At 40.9% G+C, this 18968-nt stretch overlaps 1 protein-coding gene across 3 annotated transcripts in view; it reads left to right on the forward strand.

The window, feature by feature from the left end:
• csde1 (cold shock domain containing E1, RNA-binding) overlaps nt 1–18968 on the forward strand; it is a 112553-nt gene that overhangs the window by 56177 nt on the left and 37408 nt on the right. For all 3 annotated transcript variants that reach the window (XM_073053961.1, XM_073053962.1, XM_073053963.1), the window contains 2 exons: nt 13217–13324; nt 16390–16565. In XM_073053961.1, coding sequence (XP_072910062.1) covers nt 13217–13324; nt 16390–16565 — 284 coding nt within the window. The remainder of the gene's footprint in view (nt 1–13216; nt 13325–16389; nt 16566–18968) is intronic.

Below are 18968 nucleotides of genomic sequence, written 5' to 3' on the forward strand. Positions count from 1 at the left end.
TGCCTCTCATCTTGTACATCTCTATCAGGTCACCTCTCATCCTCCATTTCTCCGAGGAGAAAAGGCCGAGTTCACTCAACCTGTTTTCATAAGGCATGCTTCCCAATCCAGGCAACATCCTTGTAAACCACCCTGCACCCTTTCTATGGTTTCCACATCCTTCCTGTAGTGAGGCGACCAAAACTGAGAGTACTCTAAGTGGGGTTTGACCAGGGTCCTATATAGCTGCAACATTACCTCTCAGCTCCTAAATTCAATTCCACAATTGATGAAGGCCCATACACCGTATGCCTTAACCAGAGTCAACCTGCACAGCTGCTTTGAGCGTCCTGTGGACTCGTCCCCAAGATCCCTCTGACCCTCCACACTGCCAAGAGTATTACCGTTAATACTATATTCTGCCATCATATTTGACCTACCACAATGAACCACTTCACACTTATCTCGGTTGAACTCCATCTGCCACTTCGCAGCCCAGTTTTGCATCCTATCAATGTCCCAGTGCAACCTCTGGCAGACCTGTACACTATCCACAACACCTCCAACCTTTGTGTCATCACCAAACTTACTAACCCATCCCTCCACTTCCTCATCCAGGTCATTTATAAAAATCACGAAGAGTAAAGGTCCCAAAACAGATCCCTGAGGCACACCACTGGTCACTGACCTCCATGCAGAATATGACCTGTCTACAACCACTCTTTGCCTTCTGTGGCAAGCTAGTTCTGGATCCACAAAGCAATGTCCCCTTGGATCCCATGCCTCCTTACTTTCTCAATAAGCCCTGCATGGAGTACCTTATCAAATGCCTTGCTGAAATCCATATACACTACATCTACTGCTCTTCCTTCATCAATGTGTTTAGTCACATCCTCAAAAAATTCAATCAGGCTTGTAAGGCACGACCTGCCCTTGACAAAGCCATGTTGACTACTCCTAATCATATTATACCTCTCCAAATGTCCATAAATCCTTCCTCTCAGGATCTTCTCCATCAACTTACCAACCACTGAGGTAAGACTCACTGGTCTGTAATTTCCTGGGCTGTTCCTACTCCCCTTCTTGAATAAGGGAACAACATCCGGAACCTCCCCTGTCCCCATTGATAATGCAAAGATCATCGCCAGAGGCTCAGCAATCTCCTCCCTTGCCTCCCACAGTAGCCTGGGGTAAATCTCATCCGGTCCTGGCAACTTATCCAACTTGATGCTTTCCAAAAGTTCCAGCACATCCTCTTTCATAACATCTACATGCTCAAGCTTTTCAGTCTGCTGCAAGTCATCAATACAATCACCAAAATCCTTTTCCATAGTGAATACTGAAGTGAAGTATTGATTAAGTACCTCTGCTATTTCCTCCAGTTCCATACACAGTTTCCCACTGGCACATTTGATAGGTCCTATTCTTTCACATCTTATCCTCCTGCTCTTCACATACTTGTAGAATGCCTTGGGCTTTTCCTTAATCCTGCCTCCAAGGCTTTCTCATGGCCCCTTCTGGCTCTACTAATTTCCTTCTTAAGATCCTTCCTGTTAGCCTTATAATCTTCTAGATCTCTAACATTGCCTAGCTCTCTGAACCTTTCGTAAGCTTTTCTTCTTGACCAGATTTACTACAGCCTTTGTACACCATGGTTCCTGTACCCTACCATAGCTTTCCTGTCTCATTGGAACATACCTATGCAAAACCCCACACAAATATCCCCTGAACGTTTGCCACATTTCTTCTGTACCTTTCCCTGAGAACATCTTTTCCCAATTTAAGCTTCCAAGTTTCTGCCTGATAGCCTCATAATTCCCCTTACTCCAATTGAACGCTTGTCTTAACTTGTTTGTTCCTATCTCTCTCCGATGCTGTTGTGAAGGAAATAGAATTATGATCACTATCTCCAAAATGCTGTCCCAGTGAGAGATCTGACACCTGACCAGGTTCATTTCCCAATACCAACTCAAGTACAACCTCGCCTCTTGTAGGCTTATCTAAATATTGTGTCTAGAAACCTTCCTGAACACACCTAACAAACTCCACCCCATCTAAACCCCTTGCTCGAGGGAGATGCCAATTGATATTTGGGAAATTAAAATCTCCCACCACGACAACTCTGTTATCATTATACCTTTCCAGGATCTGTTTCCCTATCTGCCCCTCTATCCCTATTACTATTGGCGGCCTATAAAAGAAACACCCAGTAGATTTATTGACCCATTCCTGTTCCTAACTTCCATCCATAGAGACTCTGTAGACAATCCCTCATTGACATCCTCCTTTTCTGCAGCCATGACACTATCTCTGATCAACAGTGGCACATCCCCACCTCTTTTGCCTCCCTCCCTGTCCTTTCTGAAACATCTAAAACCTGGCACTTGAAGTAACCATTCCTGTCCCTGAGTCATCCAAGTCTCTGTAATGGCCACCGCATCATAGCTCCAAGTGCTGATCCACGCTCTAAGCTCATCCGCTTGGTTCACAATAAATACTCCTTGCATTAAAATAGACACATCTCAAAACAACCTCCCTTCTTTATCACATGCCTATCCTCCCTCTAGCACTGTCTACAAGCTTTCTCAATTTGTCAGCCAACCTCCCAGTCTCTTCAGTTCAGTTCTCACCCCCCAACAATTCCAACTCTTGTCAGTAGTCTTAGCAAACTTGCCCGCCAGGATATTGGTCTGCCTGGGTTTCAGGTGCAACCCGTCCTTTTTGTACAGGTCACACCTGCCCCAGAAGAGGTCCCAATGATCCAGAAATGTGAATCCCTGCCCCCTGCTCCAATCCCTCAGCCATGCATTTATCCTCCACCTCATTCTATTCCTATACTCAATGTCACGTGGCACAGGCAGTAATCCTGAGATTACTACCTTTGCGGTCCTGCTCCTCAATTTCTTTCCTAACTCCCTGTAATCTGTTTTCAGGACCTCTTCCTTTTTCCTACCCATGTCATTGGTAGCAATATGTACCTCAACCTCTGGTTGTTCTCCCTCCCACTGCAGGATATCTTGGACACTATCTGAAATATCCCGAACCCTGGGAAGCAAACTACCATCCGAGTTTCTTTCCTGCATCCACAGAATCACCTGTCTGACCCCATAACTATAGAGTCCCCTATCACTACTGCCTTCCTCTTCCTTTCCTTCCCCTTCTGAGCCACAGGGCTGGACTCTGTGCCAGAGGCACCACCACTGTTGATTCCCCCAGGTAGGCTGTCCCCACCAACAGTACTCAAACAGGAGTACTTATTGTCAAAGGGTACAGCCACAGGGGTACTCTCTAGTACCTGACTCCTCTCCTTCCCCCTCCTGTCTGTGACCCACTTGTCTGTCTCCTGTGGCCCCGGTGTGACCACCTGCCTTTCACTCCTTTCTATCACCTCCTCGCTCTCCCTGACCAGATGAAGGTCCTCAAGCTGCATCTGCAGTTCCCTTAGGATTTGCAGATATGGCCGTCTCAATAGTTGGCATATTCAAAATGTACTGGTGGTTATGTGCACTATAATCTCGGCCTTGCAAATACACTTGCAAAATGGGTTCAAGGCGACAAATAAGACATCGACAAGAATTCAACTTGGTGACAAAAGGGTGTACAGATTTTCTTTTGGGAGAAAAGTGTCCATGAAAATTTGCACAAAGTTTTTGCTTTCAACTGTATTTAAACTTGGACCATTAGATTATTTGTGAAGCAAAAAAAACTGCAGTTTTTTGAAACTAAAGTCCTGGAAATATTTTGAAGCGTTTAAGAACTTGTTAATTGAATCAGTTTTATTAACATTGACATTGTAGTGAAAGATGTTTTGTGGCAGCAGTACAATGCAATAGACAAAAAATTACTATGTTGCAATACAATATCTTAAAGTGCAAAAAGAGGGCAGATAATGACTTGGTGTTCATGGGTTTATGGACTATTCAGAAATCCGGTGGAGGGAAAGTATCTCTTCATTAAAAACATAATCTTCGGGCATCAGTACCTCTTCCCTGATGGTAGTAATACCAAGAAGCCATGTCCCAGATGATGGTCTTCAGTAATACATGCTGCTGTGAGACACCACTGCCTGACAAAGACTTTGGTGAAGAGGATTGTATTGGAAATGGTTTTATTTACAGCCCCCACAGCTTTTGCCAATCGTGTGCGTTGACTGGTCCAACTTGACAATGCTCTCCATGGAACATCTGTAGAAATTTGCTTGTCTTTGACACGCCAAATCTCCTCAAACTCCTAGTAAAATATTGCCATTGCCCTGCTGCCTTATTTGCATCAATATGCTGAGCCCACAATAGATCGTCTAGAATGAACTTGCAGCTGCACACCCTTTTCACTGCTGACCTTTTGGTATGGACTGCTTTGTGTTCTCTTGATTGTGTTTTTCATTTCCCCCATCCCCGCAAGTCCACAAACTATCTGGAGGTGTATCCAGATCTAATTGGGGCTGATGTACAAGAATGAGAAATGAAGCAGCGGGGGGAGGAGTGTGGAAGCTGAACACCTGCAGCCTTATTTCTTAGCTGGCAAATGTATATGATTTTGTATTACTCTGCCATTAAGTCATTAGGATGTGCTCAAGAATACTCTCGGATTCTAATTTATCCAGATGGTATAGGCCTTGGTCTCTGCTCAACAGAAATTAATTTTTCCATTGATAACTTTCTGTTTCCACCAGTATGTACTGTATGGAATATTTCATTGGCAATGACATTCAACTGCTCAGCATTTGCCTTATTTGAGTTTTGGTAAAAATGTTTATAACCTATGCTGCAAACTCATTTTCTGTGCATGGAGAATTCGCGTTCAGGATGAGGGAAGAATGATATGGTCCCTTATTTTCATATTTGAAACCTCCAGTGATCATTATCACTTCTAATATTATTTGCTGCTCAGAAACATTTCCATGCCATTGTATTTTTCACTCCCATTTTTTTCAGTATTTCAGAGTGATTAAACTGTGCTTGTAAATAAAAAGCTACTTGGGAGGAAGTTAGATTAAATTTAAATTGAAATAATTGTTATTTTGAATTGAGAATCTTTATAAATATTTATCAGAGCTTGTACAATCTAAAATACTGTGGACATGGAGCTGGCCTTAATCATGAGGCCAGGCTGCTAATGTGGGGGGGGAGAATAATTTCTGGTCAAAATCTGTTACAAACTGGGAAAGGGGAAGGCTGTTTTCACACTCGTTTTTTTTTAAAGATGAGATAGTTGATCTCAACTATAAAGTTTGCTTTCAGCATGTTTTACATCAGAATCTAAAACATGTCCCATTTTAATTTTAATCTTTTAACCAAAATTATTCAGTTCTCGGATCTTGAACAATGGGACAGATACCGGTAGTTTGCCTAATTGTCATGGATTACACAGCTGAGTATGGAAGGCTTGTTCTTCCTAAAAGGTCATTAACATTAAGTTGATTTGGCTTGCAGTAAAATTCCTACATGCTCTTGCAGTGGGTGGATAAACTAAGACAGAAGTTAATGTCCCTCCTGCTATGTCAGTTTGTAAATTACCTTGTCAGTGATAGATTTGACATACTTTATTTGGGGAGAAGCCAGCCCCCTCACTACAGTCAGTTTGGCTTTTATTGTAATTCAGTAGAGGTGTACAGTCTGATTTTAAAACTGAGTTTGGCAAGAGAGCAGCATCAGAAGAGGTCCATCCATTTGGCCCAAAAAAGTTTTTATAATCATATTTCATCACCTTTATGAGTCTGTTCCATCATGATTCCAATTCTGAACATGAACGTGCTATAAACATTGTAAAATGTGGCAGCAAACATTTTATTGACAAGGTTGATTTTCTCTTCTCCCTTAATGGGTCCCATTTTCCTTATTCCAGCACTGCAGCCTTTATTTTCCTGTTCATTGTCCAGCAGCTGTCTTGGCCTTCACCACTTTTCTTCTCTTCCTCTTTCTCTCCCCCCCCCCCCCCCCCACACACCTGGTTCTGTCTCACCCTTCCCACGTCTCTTTATAGCAGCTACCTCACCCTCCAGTCAGTCCAAATATACGTGTGCACACACAATGGTTAAATTGAGGGTACTGATTCAACAGTAAGCTTGGAAACAGGCTTCTCGGTTGAACTGGTCCATGCTGATTGAACATTCTCCCTGCTCGTTCCAGATTTCTGTGTTTGGCATATAACCTTCCAAGCCCTCTCCCTCCATTACCTATCCAGCTGTCTGTTAAATGTTAGAATTGTCCACAGCTTGACCACTTTCATTCTAGGTACTGGGTACTCGGTACTCAACGTGTAAAAGTTAGCTCAGGTCTCTTAAAACTATCTTCTTGCATCCATGCCTTCCACTTTTGGACTCTGCAACCCTGAGGAAACACTGTCCGTCTTAATCATGCCCTTCAGATTTTATATCTGAATTCACCTCATTCTCCTATGCTCCAAGGAATTGATCTAAATGAGGCTTTTAACATGAATTTAAATAAAATATTCCTCAGGGTAGAATATGAGCTAGATGTAAGCACACCTTTACACACTAGGTAGTGCAATCTCCACAAAATTGCATTGAGGCTAGATCAACTGAAAATTTGAAAAACCCAGTTGATTATTGTTTGGTAAGTACTTTTAGATTTAAGGAAACCTGGTAGAGACTGTTTTGGTTAATTAAGACCAGTCATCATCCAACAGCATCCACTGAAATTCAGGTGAAATGATGATCTCCTGTTGCTATATTCCAGTTCTATAAAATAGTTATAAAACAACATTTTATTCAGATACTGTAATTGATAGAATACTTGGGTTTATAAAAGCATGTCACTAAGATCAGATTTGAACAAAACTGGAAAAACCTAATTTTGAATGTGTGTGGTTTGTGTGATTTGCACATTTAAAAATTTTTTTTAAAAAGATACAGTCGGCCCTCCTTATCCCCGGGTTCCTCATGTGCGTATTCAACCAGCCGCAGATCAGGAAAACCAGGAAGTTCTCTCTCCAGCACTCGTTGTTTGAGCACGTACAGACTTTTTTCTTGTCATTATTCCCTAAACAATACAGTGTAACAACTATTTACATTGCATTAGGTATTATAAGTAATCTAGAGATGATTTAAAGTACAGGCAGTCCCTGGGTTACGAACGAGTTCCGTTCCTGAGTCCATCTTTAATTCGAATTTGAACGCAAGTCAGAGCAGGTACATCCGGTATTATTTAGTGTCAGTTAGTCAAACGTTTGTCTTAGTATATACCGGTAGTATATAGTTTACCTATCAATGCATATAAAATGCTTAAACATATGTATTTCAATAATTAAACCACTGTGTTGCTTGGTAATAATTGTAGCTTTCATCAGGGCAGGACCTTTCACATGATCCATTATTCTCACTTTATCCTTTAAAATTGTTCTGATCGCTGACCAATTGTAGCCTAACGCTTTTCCAGTGACCGATGGCGTTTCACCTCTTTCCGATTGCTTTATTATTTCCACTTTATTTTCAGTTGTGATCGTTTTCCATCAACAGAACAGAAACACAGCGGATTCAGCAGCAGCCGCGGGCGGTGGGTCCTGAGCTCCCCCAGGTCCTAAAGTCCACCTGCACCGAGACAGGTTAAATAAGGGACTTGAGCATGTGCGTTTTTTGATATCCACGGGGGGTCTTGGAGCCAATCCCCTGCTGATAAGGAGGGCCGACTGTATTTGGATTAGTTTACCGAAGAACACTTCCTTCCTGAAACACCTGGCAGGCAGCTTGTTGGTAAACTAGTTTTAAGAATTCGGGGTGAATAGTGTTAACCAAAGAATTATAAAGCTACTTGAGTAAAGTACCGGTAATTGTTTAGAAAAAATACTCTGAATAAGCTCGAGGAACAGAAGAAAATGTAACACAGAATGCTGCAGAAGCTCAACAGGTCAAGCACCATCAATGGAGAGAATAAACATTTGATGTTTCTTGCTGAAATGTCAGTTGTTTATTTCAGTCTTTGGATGTTGCCTGACCTGAGTTCCTCAGGCATTTTGTGTCTGATGCTCCAGTTTCCAACATCTGGAGAATCTCTTATCAGAAGTAAAGTAAAAACTTGAGCTGAAGCAAAGTAAGACGAGGTATAATGCCTAAGGGTTGTTTGCATATTAAGAGTCTACGTACTTTAGATACTGAAACTTGTGTTCCTAAGAGGGTTTTGCCTTGGGTGTAATGTTTTCAATCAAAAGTTGAAAGGATCATGGATAAATCAGTCAGCAATTAATAAAATGCATAAGTCTTGGTAGAATTGAGTGACCTTGATCAATCTGCATGAGCATCCAATCAGCTGAGTGACAATTAACTTTGCTTTGTAAATGGTGTTAACTTTGCAGCTGCATTCACTGGTCAAGTGTGGTATATCCTGCCGCACATTGCTCTCTCAAAATATTGTCAGTGGTGAAGTGCTTTGAGTTGGGAGTAAGTAATTTGTATGTGAAAACCCTGCCTTTGTGCTACTCTTCATTACTCCAGCAGCAAGCATTGGTTCAGTTAAGTTCAGTGGCAATGTTATTAAGGGATAGGGGTTACATTCCACATCATAGCAGATGGTCATAACACACAGCCAGTGCCAGGTAATTAAATCAAGCTGGAATGCTGTCCAAGGTATGTGAACAAGGACAAATTTGAGTTGATCAGCTGAGCACTGGTGTTATCAAGCATTCACACACCAGAACTTGAGATGATGGGGATATTATTAATAAAGTGGTTTGAACTCAGGACAGTGGTCTGAAGAGTAGCAATGATTTCATTGTTTGTGCTTAGACACCAAGACATTGGAGCAGAATTAGACCATTCAGCCTATCTGAGCTCGTGGCTGATTTATCATCCCTCGTAACTCCATTCCCCTACCTTCTCATCTTAACCTTTGACATCCTGTCTAATCAAGAACTTACCAACCTCCACTTTAAAAATTCTCAATGACTTGGCTTTCACAGCCATCCATGACAAATAAATTCCACAGTTGCACCCAAATGTGGCTGAAGAAATTCCTCCTCATCTCTATTGCAAATGGATGTCCCTACATTCTGAGGCTGTGCTTTCTGGGCCTAGATTCTCCTATTAAAGGAAACATTCTCTCCACATACACTCTATCTAGGCCTTTCATTATTTAGTAGGTTTCAATGAGATCCTCCCTCGTTCTTCTAAACTCCAGTGAGTACAGGCCCAGAGCCATCAAACGCTCTTATGTTACCACTTTAATTCCCAGGATCATTCTCGTAAACCTCTGGAGCCTCTCCAATGTCAGCACTCCGTACCAGGGCCGCGGCGGTCACAGTCCAGAGAGAGTGACCAACTGAGCGAGGAGTGCGACAGGGCGCTCCCACACCCCCCCCCCCCCCTTTAGGTAGGATCTATTGGCCGACAAAAGTTTGGCTTGAGGGATGACTTTCAGTAGATTGCAGCGAGGTAGCTGCTCTGCTACTTACGAAACCCTGAGCTGGAATTAGGTCATCTGCAAATATTTTAGCACCGGGTTCCCCATGAACATTCGGTGTGCTAAGCAGGTTTAGAGGCAGCACCCATCTGTCCACGCTCCTGGCTAGTAGCAACGGCACTTCTTGCCGGCCGCAAGAGGCCAACCAGTAATCCCCGGCATGAGGATGTCACTGCATTTAGGCAGCTGATGACCTCGCGTGTGTTCAAATTCAACAGTGGGCGTGACAGGGAATGAGGAAAGATGATGTTGACTCATCATTTCCTCGCAGCCTGGTAGCACATGCTTTGCGGCCCAGTGGTTGAGGACACTGTTTTAGATAAGGGGCCCAAAGCTACTCAGTATTCCATGTAGTCTGACTAGTGCCTTAAATCCTCAGCATTACATCCTTGCACATGTATTTTAATCCTCTTGAAATGAATGCTATCATTGCCTTCATTGGTAATGCTACCATTACCAATGCCTTCTTTGCCACCAACTCAAACTGCAAGTTAACCTTCAGGGAATCCTGCTCAAGGACTCCCAAGTCCCTTTGCACATCTGATTTTTTGAATTTTCTTCCCATTTAGAAAATGGTGTACCCCTTTTTTATTCCTTCTATTTGAGTGCATGACTTCATACTCCTTACATAATGTTCAATTGGCCACCACTTTGGCCATTCTCCTGATCTAAGTCCTTCTGCAGACTCCCTGCTTCCTTAGTACAATCTGCCCCTCCACCTGTCTCCATATTGTCTACAAACTTAGCTACAAAGATGTCAATTCTGTCATCCAACTCATTGATTTATAACATGAAAAGAACTGGTCCCAATACAGAACCTTGCAGAGCAGCACTAGTCACCAGCTCCCTTTATTTCTGTCTTTGCCTCCTTCCAAGTCGGCCAATCTTCCATGCTAGGGGCTCTTAGCTTGTTAAGCAGCCTCATGTGCTGCACCTTGTCAAAGGTCTTCTGAAAATTCAAGTACAGAAGAACATCCACTGATTTCCTTTGTCTATCCTGCTTGTTATATTTCTTCAAAGAATTCCAGCAGATTTGTCAGGCAAGATTTCCTGACAACTTCAGCCTTTGTTACCATGAGTTCTCTCGAGTACCCCAAAACTTCATCCTTAATAATTGACTCCAACATCTTTCCAAGCACTGAAGTCAAGCTAACTAGCCTATAATTTCCTTTCTTCTGTGTCCCTCCCTTAAAGAGCAGAGCTACGTTTGGAGTTTTCCAGTTTTCCAGAATCTAGTGATTCTTGAAAGATCACTGCTAAAATGCCTCCATAATCTCTTCAAATTCCTCTTTCAGAACCCTGGGATGTTGTCCATTTGGTCCAAGTGGCTTGGCTACCTTCAGACCTTTGTTTCCCAAGCACCTTTTCTTTGGTAGTAGCAACTACGCTCACTTCAGCCCCAACATTCTCAAATTTCTGGCATACTGATGCAAAATACTTGTGAAGTGGTCTGTCATTTTTGTCTCTTCTCTCTTCTTCCCCCCTCCCCCCCATTACTACCTCTCCAGTGCTGTTTTCTAGTGATCAATTATCTACTGTCACTTGCTGTTTGTATGTCTGAAAAATCTTTTGGTATCCCCTTTAATATTATCTAGCTTACCTTCAAATTTCTTCTCTCATTATGGCTTCTAGTTGCCTTCTGCAATTTTTAATGCTTCCCAATTTTCTAACTTCCCATGAATTTTTGCAAGTTACATGCCCTTGATGCTCTTGTGCTGCCTTTGACTTGTAAGTCAGTTGTGTCATCCTCCTTTTGGAATACTTCACTTTGAATGCATCTATCCTGAGCCTTCTGAATTGCCCCCAGAAACTCCAGCCATTGCGGTTTGCCGTTATGCCTACTAGTGTCCCCTTCCGATCAACTTCCCCATGGCTATCACAAATTTGCCCTTTTTAATTTGCCTTTTCCATCTCCCATGGTAATTTCTATCCCACATCCTGGTAACTGCTCGGAAACCTGTATATAACTCCTATCAATGTCTTTATGCCCTTATAGTTCCTTAAATCTACCCACATGGATTCTACATCTTCTGATCCTTTATCACCTCTTTGTAAAGTTTTTTTTAAACTAACAGTGCCACCTCACCCTCTGCCTACCCTACCTGTCCTTTTGTTATAGTGTGTATACTTGGATGTTAAACTGCCAACTGTCTTTTTTCAGCCACGATTCTGATGCCCACAATGTCATACCTACCGATCTCTACCTGCGCAACAGATACTGCCCTATTTTGCGTTATTCTAAATACAGTGTGCATTCAAATATAAAACCTTCAGTCCTGTATTCATCACCCTTTTTTTATTTTGACACCTTTTACACTGACTGAAACTTTGCCCTATCATCTGCTTGTCCTTGCTCAGTCTTACTACACTGTATAACAACTGCCTCAACCTCAGCCCTATCACTTAGATTTCCATTTCCTCTGTCAAATTATCTTAAATCCTGCCCAACAGCTCTAGCAAACCTAGCAACAATGTTGTTTCCCCTCAGTTTCAGGTGTAGCCAGTCCTTTTTGTTGAAGTCATACCTTCCCCAGAAGAGATCCCAATGGTGCAGGATTTCAGATTTTTGGATCAGTTCCTCAACCACTCATTCATCTGTTATATCAGCCCACTCCTCCCCAACCACACACCCCCCCCCCCCCCGACTATTCATGGCTCTGGGAATAATTTTCAGTGATTATGTCTTTGGCAATCCCGCTCTTCTCTAACTCCCTATGCTCATTGTGCAGAATCTCTTTTCCCCCTTTCTACCTATGTCATTGATGCCAATGTGCACCACTATCTCTGGCTGCTCATCCTCTTGAGAATATTCTCCAGCCACTCTTGAGACATCCTTTACCTAGCATTGGTAAGCAACACACCATCCTGATTCACATAATTAGGAATAGAAATAGAACAGATAGAAAGGCCCAGATCAAGGTCATGGCTGATTTGTCTACTGTAGTTGTTTTCCTCCAGTATTGCCCCCCCCACTTGATATCAAGAAATAAATGCATTTCTTTGCAGAGACCTCACAGCCTCCACAGCCATACAGGGTAGACAATTGCAAAGAAACACCATCCTCTGCCAGAAGAAATGTCTCATCTCCATCTTGACCACTTTCAAAACGGACTGCCACTCTTCCTAAACATTAGTGGTTTCAACATCCATGCATCTTTCCTAAATGTCTTGTGAGAATTTTGTACAATTCAGTGGAATTACTTCTCGTTCTTGATTCGGTATAAGACCAAGTATACAGAAACTCTGCTTCATTGGCAACCCACGTCAGTATTTTGACCCAGTGTCCCATGCAATCCCAGGAATCAATCTGGTAAGCCTTTCCCTACATCCCTTTACTTGTCTGTCTTTAAAAGGGATATACAAGATTTGTACATTTCAAGATTTTTTTTGCAAGACCCTGTGTAATTGGATCAAGAAATCTTGTACTCTAGTGTTCAGATTCTTTGTAGTGCAAGCCATTGTGCCATTGGCACTATTCCTTGTTGTACATTCACTTTCAGAGATTTGTATGCAAGGGCATATCCTTCCATTGTCTTTCCCTATGTGCTGTTACTGAGGAAATTTTTCAGCACCATGTAGAAGTGGCAATACCTTTCACAGGCAAGCAGCATTAAATGTTGTGAGAAATACCATAAAGAATATGTAACTTTTAATCTTCATATGTAGAATTTTTTTTTAATGTGGATTTTTTGGCATGGTGCATTTAATGGGAGTAGTTATATTTTTTAGGAATCTAATCATAAAGACTAATGCTAACAGTCTGGATAATGTGTTATCTGTGAGCTGACCATTGTTGCTGAAGTTTTTCTGTTGTCATTCTATAGGATTGTGAAGAGGGAGTAATTGCATATGATGAAGCTGGGATAAGAATGACTGTACCATACCATATAAAGGAACTGGAAGGGTGCGCAATTCCACAGCTTGGTGATAAGGTAAATGAAACTTTTTTTTACAGTTAATATTGCCTTTGCTAGTCAGATTAAAATGACAGCTCTTAAGATTTAATAGGAAACCAGATTTTAGTCTCATTATACCTTAGTCCAGTCATCACTGAGAAAATCTTTATGAAGAGTTAAAGGTGCTTTATTGTAGAATTTGTTTGCTACAAGTTAAACTAACCATAAAACAAATTCTTCCTTCCATACAGTTTTAATAAAATATTTTGAGAAATCACTTATTAAGAATTGGCACATGGGGATTTGAGATTGTATGGTTTGAAGATTCTGGAATAACTGCAATCCAGGGAACTGGGAGGTGGAGTGGGCTGGTGAGAAGTGTGGAAGCATTTTCAATAGTAGCTTACAAAATGTGGGATTCATTTAGCATTTTCTGATCTTCAGTCCTGGATGTCCTTGACAGTAGTGGCTCGCCACCGCTTTGAGCAGTTGCTGTCAGTATGGCAAAGGTACCGACCCAATTTGTATGCTCAAGGATAGTGGCTACCTGTGAGCAAGCATATCTCAAGGTTGTATAATTTATACATTCTTTGAGAATCAATAAATCTTGGCTATTTGCCAGTTGGCAGTATGTGATCTTTGAAGGTTCACATGTGCTTACTGCCCTTCAGGTTTTTTATGGCAGTGCACTTTTCCCTAGATTGGATTCAGCTTGTTGAAACTGCACTCTTTCCCATCACATTTGACATGTTGATAAGAGCTTTGCAACATCAGGAAACAAATCATGAAGTAGCTTTTGCCACTTGTTGCGAGTTCAGTTTCCTGTCAATGAATAATTGTTCCTATCCCCCACCCCTCTTTAAGAATTGTTTTGAGTAGACATTGTGATAATACTGATTAATAAAAAGGGGGCTCTTTACTACTAACAAGCTCTTGATAATGATGTTTATCTATTTTCAGGTTCATTTTGCCCCCATTTAAATTGAGCAGATGCAGAGCCACCATGTGGCTATAGTTGAGAACAGCAGAGTTAGTTGTCAATAACTTTTTGTCCTGTAGGATTAGATTTTAAAACAATTTTAGCTTTGGCTATGTTGTCTAGAGCTGTAACTACTACAAGCAAGTTGTATGTTCCTAATGGGTGTTCTCATTGTGTATTGTGGCAGGATTTATAACACTTTGAAACTCTGTTGTCTTTAATACAGATATTGGTGCACACCTTCCTGCAAATTTTTGAAAATGCAGTTATTGCAGAATTAGTATGTTTACAAGTCTGAGTCCAGTAATATTTATGTAGGAAATTGTCTTGATTGCACTTTGGGAGAGTGAAGCAAGATTTCGATTGCAGTGCAGATCTCAATTTCTAATCCACTGTGCCTCATATTACTGATGTATTCTTCTACAGTCTTGCTAGTGAGAATGTAATAGACAAACAGCCCTATTCTCCAATTCCCTTTCTCTTAAGTCTGTCTTAAAAATAGGATAAATTGAAAATTTGTATTCCTCTTCATTGATAAATAATACAGTTCCAAATAGCCAATTCACTGCAACTGAGTTTGGATGACAGACATGATATTCATAATGCTACAATCTGCTAGAGAACCATAATCAAGGAGCAAGGGGTGAAGAGGAAGGAATCGTCAACATTTCAGGTTGAAACCCTGCATCAGGACTGAGCAGTGGGGGAGTGGTAGGTGAAGAGAACCAGAGTGCGAGTTGAGTGCTATTCCTATGTCATTGAGTTAGCCACTCCCACATGGGAGGAGGTCATGTACTGTACAACCAGGGTTGTCAAGAAAGCTCGGTTGTATCCTGCTGGTGTGCTCTGCACTTGCCCTCAAAAAACACAATAAGATTTACCTGAAATTGGAAAATTGAGTGTTCATACCACATGATTGTAGGCACCCAGATGAAGTGTTCTTCCTATAGTTTGGGTTGTCCATTACAGACAGTGTGGGCACTCTGCAGATTATCTGACCTTGATCCTGTTGATGTAGAAGAAGCTGTATCAGGAGCACTGAATGCAGTGAACAGTTTGGAGCAGGTGCACATGAATCTCCAGTACACCTGAAAGCATTGTTTGGGTCGTGGTGGTGAGGCTGGAGGTGTAACAAGGAGTTTTACACCTCATGTGTTCCTAGGGGAAAATTGGGAAGGTAAGTGGTGAGAAATGGGTGGCTGGTGGAAGGTTTTTGTTGCTATGTGCAGTTATGATAAAAAGGTGTATTGGATGTAGAGGCAGGTGGGGAATAAAGCAAGGTCATCCTAGTCTATACTTTCCCTCTGCACAGTACACATACCACCTGCCCATTTTATCATTGGAGAGTTTGTAGCAGTAGTTTCAACTGAAGTTTTCAGCTTATGGTTCTCTCAATGAATGGAGCAGTGCAGTCCCACAGTATTCAGTGTTTGGCTGAATGAAGGGTATTGCTGATGTATTACATTATAATACGGGGTAATAGTAAATGATAAGTTTGAAAACTGAATCCATGTGGTATGTTTTAGCTTAAAGCTTGTGTTCATCCACTGCATGCTTCCCTCTGAGGAATTTCTGTCTTTGGATGCCTTCACTTGTAAATATGCACCTACCTACTTGGCATTGTTAAAATGAAACATTGAATACTATTTGAATTGTCTCCTGTATGGAGTAGCTGCATATATTTAGCAATTGATGGTGAATTGATATGTGATTAGGAATAGGAATGTCTGCTCTACTTGGAACACAGTCCTCTTCAAATGGTCCAACTGTCATCTGATGTGGGGAAATTTAGGCCTCATCCAATTTAAGTGGACTGGTGCCCCTCAATGTTTGTTATAAAAAGATTAATACAATAAAGTGATGTATTATTGCAATTTAGTGTTAAGCTTGAAAGGTAGTTTCACTCACTTAACTAGAGTGTCAGTGATCAATTATTCATTAGCATTACTTGTGAAATGAGCTAACAGCTAAATAAATTGTTAACTCACTAAGTTTCTTTCCGACCTATTGCAGTTCTGTGCCCTTCTGTGCTAGATTTGTACAGATGGTTTGTTAAATGGGCATTGATTGTCGATTTAATTACTACTTGCTTAAAGTAGTTCTTGTCTCTAATCCTTCATAGATTGAATTTAGCATTTGTGAAGTTAAACGAACTGGTCTACAGAGTGCAATATCAATCAAAATTCTAAATCGTAACCCCAGTGCTAAGAGACTTGTAGGATATGTGGCAGCATTGAAAGATAATTTTGGTTTCATCGAAACTTCTCAACATGATCAAGAAATTTTCTTTCACTACAGGTGAGCAACATATTTGACACTTGCACTGCATTTACAGACCATGACGCTTGTTTTTCATAAAATGCTTTAAGTATCACCTTTTCTCAGCAAACTTGTGTTTACATTGGGCGTGCAGTTTGATAAAATATTTGCATATTTTATTTTGTAATATTTCTAGTGTTGCACTTTATTGTTATTTTTGAAACTGGGTGTTTTCAGATTTGCATTAATGGGAAATTTGGAAACCAGGATTTGGTCACTTGTGGGAGAGTTTAGGATAGAAGGATGTCTCTTTACAACAGATAAGTAATATCTTTAGCCAGGGTGGTGAATCTATGGAATTCATTGCCACACACAGTTATGGAAGCCAAGTCATTGGGTATATTTAAAGTGGTTGGTAGGTTCTTGATTAGTAAGGTGTCATAGGGAAAAGGCAGGAGAATGGGCTTGAGAGGGAAAGTCAGCATGATGGAATGGTGGGGCAGACTCTGGGGCAAATGGCCTAAGTCTGCTTCTGTATCTTGCAGTCTTATGATCTACTGTGATAGATCTAACTAAATGAAGAACTCCTGTTGGTAACACAGGATTGCATTGAGTAGTGCGTTGTAGAGATGTATTCAACCAATGGGCCAGACTCATTTTATACCTGACCTTTAAATTTCATGCCAGCTGCAACTGGTGTACATAGTATAACCTAAAGGGCTGCTCACTCTTGATAGAAAAGATGCATGCCTTGTCTTTACATTTAGCTTAAATTAAAGCACTATAATAATATTTACATTTTGATTCAAATCTGTTTGAACAGTTTTGAAATCCCTAATTAAGGCAACTTGTAAAGATGATAGTGGGCTGAATAAAGGCCATCAGGATGGTCCTGAACAGAGCTTTGGTGTTTGAGGTTCTGTTACCACGAGAGTTGTTCACCCATGTGAGACTGCTCAGGCTGCCTGGGTACAGTTTGATTGCTCCTGCAGGACTGCAAAAAATAAATGCAAAAGCGTACTGAGAGTGAGCACCAGTGTGGTTGAGTTTCAGGGATGTCTTGTATTCTAAGCAATGCATCTGTGTGTGGGGGGGTGGGAGGAATGGTGGCTTTTTTTTACTTAAAAAGCTGTTTAGCAAAGCCAAACAACATTGAATACAAATAAAAACTGTTAGAAACTGGCATCAATGGAATAAAATGGTTATCACTTCCAGATGTGGATTCTTCATCAGAATAATAAAAGTTAGTTTTTACTTGCAAGAGGGATATAATAGGGTAAGGGGAATATTTATGAAGGACTGAGGCCATAATTAGCCAGGTAATTCGAATGTTTCGTTGAATGTAAGACAGTTACAAGTTAGAGCTGTGAAATGCATATCAGAACAGTTGCTGGGGGGAAAAGCCTGAAGGAAAATCCAGTGGAGAAAGAAATAATGTGTTAATATTAAATGTGGATTGCATTGTCGGTTCTGAGCAAAGCTTCAATATGGAATGCTGAAGACCACATTGTGACCAAGCAGGACATGAAATGGAAAGTTTGTGCTTCACCTGGAAAGTAATTGCTGGCTATTTCATGATTTGAAAATGGGAGCATTGACTTTGCCATATCATTGTGCAACTACAATCTCATTCATATGGGTGTGAATTTGTTTTGTTCTAATCCTGTTTGAGACAGCTCTTAACAGTGATGAAGTACTTGTTGAGGAACAGTAGACTATAGGATTTAAGCACAACTTGGCTAAGTATATTGAGACTGGTATAGTTGGGAGCAAACCAGATTTTTTTTTTAATTGGGTCTTTATCATCCTACGTGTAAATTGGAACATCAGCCTAATTTGAGCTTGATCTGACTTGTGTTCAAATCTAAAATGACTTCCTGTTTAGAAGTGAAAATCTTTCTGGACAGGATGTTGCAAAGTGCATGGTTAACCTTGTCAAAGCTATGTGCATATAATTTAAAATGTAGTATTGCTGATACTGAGCTTATTGTTTTAGTTGACATTGGATGTTTAACTATCAATGTCAAAGCAACAGCATTGGTGAATCAGTTTGACTCTATCTTAGACCCATGCAAATGTTAAACCTCTTTTCCCTGCACAAATTTTGAACCTTTTTTTAACCAAACCAAGGCACACAGTTGATTACCAAAGTATGTATAGAAATCAAAATGTAAATGGGCATTTCATCCCTTTGTGCACATCTGGAGCATAAAATGACCTATTTGATACAATATTTTTTATTTCCACTATTTGTTTCCATTTTCAAACTTGGGTAACTATTTTTCCCTTCAGAATATCTCCAAGAAACGATAGCAGATCCTCCACAAAGGGAATAAGTGCCTTGTTTAAACTATTCATCCCCAGCTCCTACATTAATTAGTATTACAACCAGGGATTTTGATCAATTTAACTGAAATTTTATTTGTGAATCTCATGCTCCGT

This window comes from Hemitrygon akajei, chromosome 8, assembly GCF_048418815.1.
Source record: "Hemitrygon akajei chromosome 8, sHemAka1.3, whole genome shotgun sequence".
Lineage (NCBI taxonomy): Eukaryota > Metazoa > Chordata > Chondrichthyes > Myliobatiformes > Dasyatidae > Hemitrygon > Hemitrygon akajei.